The sequence below is a fragment of the Mus pahari genome, chromosome 2 (genome assembly GCF_900095145.1).
Source record: "Mus pahari chromosome 2, PAHARI_EIJ_v1.1, whole genome shotgun sequence".
Lineage (NCBI taxonomy): Eukaryota > Metazoa > Chordata > Mammalia > Rodentia > Muridae > Mus > Mus pahari.
In genome coordinates, this window is record NC_034591.1 from 146,316,598 (window position 1) to 146,324,589 (window position 7,992).

The 7,992-nt window shown below is 37.0% G+C and overlaps 1 protein-coding gene across 1 annotated transcript in view; it reads right to left on the minus strand.

Moving 5' to 3' along the window:
- LOC110316069 (killer cell lectin-like receptor 2) overlaps positions 1–4,384 on the minus strand; it is a 24,901-nt gene extending 20,517 nt beyond the window's left edge. Inside the window, 3 exon segments of the mRNA XM_029535031.1 lie at positions 1,614–1,835; positions 2,736–2,825; positions 4,273–4,384. Coding sequence (XP_029390891.1) covers positions 1,614–1,835; positions 2,736–2,825; positions 4,273–4,384 — 424 coding nt within the window.
- Between the last annotated feature and the right edge of the window lie 3,608 nt (positions 4,385–7,992).

Sequence of the window (7,992 nt, forward strand, 5' to 3'; positions counted from 1 at the left end):
TTCTTGATCTTACAGCACAAGCCATTGCTGTTCTGGAGCACAGGTCCCCCAATGGATGAGCTAGAGAAAGTACGCAAGGAGCTGAAGGGTTCTGAAACCCTATAGGTGAAACAACAGTATGAACTAATCAGTACCCCTAGAGCTCCTGTCTCTAGCTGCATATGTAGCAGAAGGTGGCCTAGTCGGCCATCATTGGGAAGAGAGGCACCTTGGTCATGCAAACTTTATATGCCCCAGTACAGGGGAACGCCAGGATCAAGAAGTGGGAGTGGGTGGGTAGGGCAGCAGGGCAGGGGAAGGTATAGGGGACTTTCGGGATAGCATTTGAAATGTAAATGAAGAAAATATGTAATAAAAAAATTGAAAAAATTACTCTCCTTCAGAAGTTATCAAAGTCAGTAACTCTTTAAGTAGGGTTAGGGCTTCAGGAGCCCCCTCCTACTCTATGTTGGCTATTTAACTCTTAATCTTGTGTGAGTAACCAGGGCTGCTGTGAGTTCCTGTGGGTGACAACTTGTCACATCCAGCAAGCAGCCTTTCATGGCACCCCTCATCCTCTAGCCCTTCTAATGCAACCATCTTTTTAAAGGAGTTATTTAAATTTTAAATTATATTTAAAATGTATCCTAGCTAAACAAAATCTCTGGAAATATTGCATTTCAGCAGCAGTGAGGGAAAGACGAAAGACAGCCATGATGAGGGAGTAAACAAATGAATTCATTATAAGTATGGAACTCAAGCAATCTACAGCTCCAAATGGAGCCATTGATTTTCATTTGTTTTTGAACATAATGATTTTTTTTTGATGCCAAGCTTTTGTCCTTTTTTTTGGCTCGATGTCTTTTTATTTACATTTCAAATGTTATATATATTCACCAAATTCTCCCTTTCAATCATTTTTGTTTAACTTTGATTATTTTACATGACTTAACTCTGTAGTATTCATTGCATTTTTTTCCATAATTTATGTTTTGACTAATTTGAATGTGAATTTTTCTAAGATTGAAAAAAAAAAAGAACAATCCACCCACAAAACCTTCGACCCAAAATGGGCCCTGCCTACAAGATGGGCAGGGACAAAGCTTCATGTGCACTGAAGTGAAAATATGTCACAAGCAAGCCATATATTTGAAAACAAGGCATAAGGAAAATACACACACACACACACACACACACACACACACACACACTTGTTTTTATGATGGCATCCATATGGATACTGAGAACATTTTAGCATAAATATTTTGCAAATACACTCTTACTGGAAACTTCTATTTTCTGTCAGCAACAAATCTGGATATCTAAATTTGCTCAAGAACCAAAACAATCTGAATTTCTCAAGGATTCTTGCTTTTCTAACCCCCTGAAAACAGTAGGCTCTACAATGGCAACTGAGTTCTGGATATTGTAAGATTCTCCTAATCCAAACATTCTCCTAATTTCCGGGGTTCCAGAACCCTACATGAAATAAGGAAACCCAAAACCATTAACTCACATATCACCAGCATCATTAGCTGCTAATTAGACTTCATGTCTTGAATTAAATAATTAAATAATAATAATTAAATAATTAAATAATGCAGAATATCCTTTGTTCAAAATCCCTGCCATACCTTTGTTCTGTGAGCAATCTAAAACAATCCTGGTTTTCCTGAGGCATCTGTTCTGTTCTCTGTTGAGGGAGTGCAGACTATCATTGAGGGCCTTACACTCCGAAGACTTATTTCTTAACATTTCTTCCATTAAGGAGCTGTCATTTTTCATGACGTGGTACTCTTGACAGAGGTTATTTAGGGTTTTCTCCTGTTCATGTTTCTCTTGTCCATACCGGAAAACTAAAATTAATAGCAGATATATAACACCAACAGTTTTCATAATGTGTAAATGTTAAAATAAGATTAAAGATAAAGTCCATGTTGATAACCAACACATGTCATTACTTTAATTGCTACTTAGACATTTAGAAAATAACACTTAAATTAGCTAACTCTAGAAACATGAACATCTATTTCCCTCCATTAACAACTTCAGTGTAAAGTATAAGATAGAGTTGAATTAAGTTATAGTGAAAGTACCATATCTTTTAACTACTTCATTTTTTTTCACAACTGCAACTTACAAATAAATATTTAAGTAAAATATTCGGTGAACACTTAACACACACTGAAAAATATGAAGTAATAAACATGAAGAACCAGCACAATGCAACTTGGACCAGATGGATAGCATAGTATCCAGATATGTAGTTAGGTATTAGCACAGCCTGGGAGTGATATCCTCTAAAGATGTGAAGAAATCCAATATGACTAAAGCTTTAATATCTATTAATATCTCTGTAAATATCTAGTCCATTTACTTAACCATGACCTCAATATACAGTGAGGAAAAAATAAAATAAAGTCATCATCTCTTTTGCACAGAAGTTTCTCACAGAATGTTTACCTAAGATTCACAATTTTCTGAGCTCACAAGGCAGAGTATCACCAAGCCCAAAGAAAGAACATAATCGCAAAGGCGACAGAGCAGACCAGCTCGCAACAGCCCCAGAGCTAACAGATTAGGTGTGCAAGAGAACAAGTCATTATAGTCTTTCAGAAAAAAAAAAATGAAGTCCAGAGCTATATGGCTTGTCTCCTGGTTGTAAGTTAGTGAACAGAGTGTGTATCTTCATAATTAATGTCTAAAGTTATCACTTAGGCATGAAGGCAGAGAAGATGTATATATCAGTTACTCACTGTGTCTCACCAACACTGCAACAGTTACCAGTAGAAGGAAACAGAGGATTCCAAGAATTATCACAATGAGCTTCCAGGGGACTGAACACTCTTAAATAACAAACCAAGAAAACCATCACCATGAGAAGAGCAAGTCTCAATACTAATTATACTTTTCCATTGATTAGAAACAAGGGGATATTGGTCCCTAAAAATTTTGCAGACGTCTATGATACCGACTAACTGAAAATGTGCTTTCAAAACTGTAGATTTCTGCCTAAAATGCACCCACTGTGCAAAATCCTACATGTATGAAATTTAATGTTGATGTTTTTTTCACCTATGGCCTTGTATACTAAATCCTCCTGACTCAGCCTAGAAAGAGCTGGATGAGAGGCATGTACCCTTACCCAGCTCTACAGGATTAAAAGTGCATCCTACAGAAAACACAGGAGGCATAGACACACTCTATGTACAAGACAGCATAACTAAGGATGGAGATGAAGGAAAGAGGGATGGACGTTCTTGAGAACTGTTTGGGAACTGTGGCTGTTTTGTATCCAGACCCATCATAAAAGGGGCTTAGAAGTCAACATTGTTTTTCCATAAATTCTATTTTTCTGTACATAATTCCAAACATCATTGTGTGTCTGAGGTGTTCATAATGGGAAAATCAAGCAGCAAATTATCACACCAACTAAGTTAATGTTCTCAACTTGAAGTTCAACTCTGACATTTTGTTCAGACTGATCAAAAAAGGGGAATAGAAAGTGAGATTTTCTCTTTTTCATTAATAAACAATATTATTCTATAATATTTTCAGAAACTCACACTGGGGTTTTCTCACACACATACCCACTAATCCTCTCTTCCCCTCTCTTCCTCTGCAATTTCCTTCCCAGTAAGAGACTTCCTTTTCTGATGTGTTGCATTAGACATTGTGGATATTTAAGACAATTAAAACTCCTTCAGCTGGAGTACAAGTATTGTTTCCTCTGCACACTTTTCATTTCTTAAGATTTTATTTCTCTAGAACATTTAGTGTTTCTTCAGACTCTAGCTTGTCAGTATTTTTAAAGGTTTCAGAACTTTTCATGAATAGACAAACAAAAGCAAAAACAAACAAAACCCCTCTTAATGGATTCTCAAATGTGACAGAATGCTTCTCTTCTCACTTCTCCATTCTCAAGAGCTTTTTTCTTTGTCTCCCATTGTTCTGCTCTGCCCATCTGGCTTTCTTTTGTTATCAGCTAAGAGCCAGTAGGATAGTGTTTTCAAAAGTCAAAAGTTACAATACATAAAAAAGAGGTGAATTTAGTCACTCAAAAACACCTCACCCAGCAGTGGTGGCACACGCCTTTAATCCCAGCATTGGGAGGCAGAGGCAGGCGGATTTCTGAGTTCGAGGCCAGCCTGGTTTACAGAGTGAGTTCCAGGATAGCCAGGGCTACACAGAGAAACCCTGTCTCAAAACAAAACAAAACAAAACAAAACAAAACAAAAAAAACAATAACAAAAAAAGCACTTACCTCTGTGGCCTGCACTTAAAAACACTTACCTCTATGGCCCACATCTCTGGGCCTTTGAGTCTCCTCAAGCCTCACTGGGTTCTGCAACCCTGAAGTCTTATGAAATCTCAGAGTTGTGTAAGTGACCTCCTGGTCAGTCATCTTGGGAGTATGTAGAGTATGATTTGTATTAAAACGTGGCCTCGAGCGATTTCTAAAGAAAAAGTTAAAGTGTCCATCTTTAGGAAGGTACCTGAATCAGATGCTGCATTGGAGTGGGAAGGGGTGGGCCATGAATAATTCCCATAATGATCCAAACACCCTGATGTAAACTGACTCTTATTTCCTCACACACAGGTGAAACCTCTTTTCATATAAACTGCTTATATGGAAAGAACTTTAAAAATACTAATAAATCATTACTATTTTCAAACTGCCCCTTTGTTCAAAATATTCTATATACATGAAAAAGTTAGGCAAAATTGCTACCGCCATAAATCATTAAAACCCTTTAAAACTATTAATTTAAATAACAAAACTTAAAATATTTTTAAAAATTAAATTTTTGCTTTAAAATTATGTATACATTTTGTTAAACACGAGAATATAAAAATGTTCTTAAGTCTTTTCAGTTATACATATCTATCCAAGTTTCCCAGACAGCACCTTCAAAAGAATACTTGAATGTTAATACAGAAGGTAATTAAACTTTGGGGTCCAACATAAATGTTTCTTGAGTTGAAGCTCAAACCTGAGATGTCCTACCTCTCCACCTAGCCACATCCTACATATTCTTCTTCAGGGGAATCCTGGTAAATAGATGCAACTACAAAAGATCCTACTGAGTGGAATGACCCAGACCCAGAAAGACAAATGTCACATGGTCTCTGGCATCTGAGGCTCTGGCTCCAAGTCTTCAGATATCCCACCTAACATGGAATACCTAAAGAAACGAGGTAAGTGGAAAGGATCATTTCATGGGTGGGGTACAGGAACAATAGAGAGGGGAATAGCAGGATACAACCAGAAATTTAATCCCAAATTAGTTTATGTTCCTAATCATTTCACATATTACATTCTAATACATGATATTGCCAAACAAGAAACCTATATGAAAATAAATTTTGTCACTATGCCATCATTAGCTAATTCCCATAAGGATCCAATCTGATAATATAAATAATTATATTACTAAATAGCAAATATTTATAACTAGTCTTCCCACTTACATTAATAACTGAGATAATAGCCCACAAATAATATGGAAAACAAACTGTACATAGATTGATTCTTCCCTAGAATTTTAATGAAGTTTTCTGAAATTATTCACATTTTCACTTGTTCCTTCTTTCCTTTCTTTCTTCCTTTCTTTTCTTTCTTCCTCTCTTTTCTTTCTTTCTTTCTTTCTTCCTTCCTTTCTTTCTTTTTTGGGGGGTTGGCTCTTTGTTTGTTTATTTCTTTATTTTCAAGACAGCAGGGTTTCTTTGTGTAGCCCTCTACTATACTGGAACTAGCCCTGCAGATCAGGCTGGCCTCAAACTCATAGAGATACACCTGCCCTATCTCATGAGGCTGGGATTAAAGGTGTGTGCCACCACTGCTAGCCAAGATTCTTTAAGAAAAAGGAATCTTTCCACTACAGAATACTTTTTTTAAAACTGTTATTATTGTTGTTGTTATTGAAGTATTGCTTGTGGCATGGTATATGTGTGTCCAGAGGACAACTTTACCGAGTGAGTTCTCTCATTCCACCTTCAAGTAGGCTTCAGGGATCAAACGCAGGTGGTCAATCAGACTTGTGCAGCGTGTACTTTACACATGGACCCATCTTACCTGGCTCCTATTACGACTTCTTCTAAATGACTTAGATATAAGCTTTGGACACAGTTAAAGAATAATGATCCTTGCCCATAATTTCATAGCTCACAGCAGAAGTGACGACACAGTCAGAAATAAAATAACGAATGCAGAACTCCAATTTCTCATACTGCCAGAGTTAACTTTATCTAACACAACCAAGAGGGTTTCCCCATCAATCCCGCTCCCAAGTCACAACATGGAAAATTCTGATAGAAAAACACAAAAAGTAGGTGTTACCTGTGTCTCTACCAGGAAGTAATTCTGGTGGAGGAATTAATCCACTTACTGAGAGACAAGTTGGCCATTCCTGGTCTGTATACACTCAGAGCTTCAAGAAGAATGACGGAACTGAATCAGCTCTGAGTAATACTCCAGCTCATAACTTTCTGCCCCTCCTCTTGATCAAAGCAAAAGAGGAAATTGCATGATAAAAGTTGACTCTGACAGAAAAGGAAAGGACCAATGTATTATGCCATATACTGCAATAGATGTCCATAATTGATAGATGAATACTGAAAAGAGAGCACTCCTTCAGAGAAAGCAAAATAAGTGTCCTTAACAAAACCTTAGGAAAAGGAGGAGGAACAAAAATTCCCCTGCTTCTAATTTTGTAATAGGTTGTTGGAAATTTTCTTTTTCTCTTTGAAATTTTTTTTTCTTGTTTTTGAATTGTGCTCATTGTTCCTGTGTGTTTTACGAATACCATTTGCACTGTTAAACTTCTGGTATGTACCCTTCTACTTTTTCATTTGTATATAACATTCACTGTGAATGTTGATGTCATTTTACACATAGTGCTCTCATTGCTGATATTATTATGATGCTGGGATATCAAATCTAAGACACTGATCTTGCTCAGCAAATATTCTTCCACTGAGTCACAGACTCCAGATTTGGTTTTGGTTTGGTTTGGTTGAAGGTTTTTGGTTTTCTTGTTTTTTTCTGAAACAATTGTTACATCATACATACTATGTAACCCAGGATGGCCTCAAACTCACAATGTGCTTGAGTTAGTCTCTTAAGTGCTAGAGTTACAGCTTTATACTACTGTACAATCCAGAGCAGCAGGACAGACTCCATCTAGACCTCCAAACTCCATTTTAACCTGCTGTACTTAGACTGACATGGCCCCTGCCCTTGGGCTATGAGAAAGAGACCACAAAACATTCCCAGCAGTTGAAAACAAACATAACTGTGGCCAGCATGCAATAACAGAAAAACTGGTCACAACAACAGGATGAGTTAAGAAAACATGCATCATTCCCAGGTCAAGATGCCCCTTTCAGATGTGTGGTCTCTCCTTGTGGCTTGAACAAATGCTATGCACCAATCAGTTTAAAGGTTAACATTCTTTTACCCATTTACCCAGTCACATAATGCCAAGGTCTAAAAGCCCCTGCTTGCAATTTTTCCCCATATAAACACTAAGCCCCTACACTTGAGCATCACTTTCCTAACCTCTTGCATCAGGGAGATTTGTGACCCGGGTCCAAACTTGAATAAAGACTCTTGTGTGCTTACCTCAGAGCTGTAATCCCTGGTGGTCTCTAGGGGGGGAGTCTCAAAAACTGGGCATTACACTACCACAACAATTTATACCATGTTTTCAAACAATCTTTTATAATAACTAATAATCAATTCCACATTTTATAAATACTGATCAACAGAATTTTTAAAACCACATGTAGTTATTAATCACTTCTATACAGCATGAATTAGGTAAGTAGATGATGCCCTATGTTGAACATTTAAGTTGTTACACTATTTTGTTGTTAATTTGAAAACTACATGGGATATACTTTAGAACATAACTAGAAAGATATTTTATGCCTAAAGACAAATGATCAAAGGAAATATACATTTAAGAAACTCTGATATAGGGCTGGTGAGATGGCTCAGTGGGTAAGAGC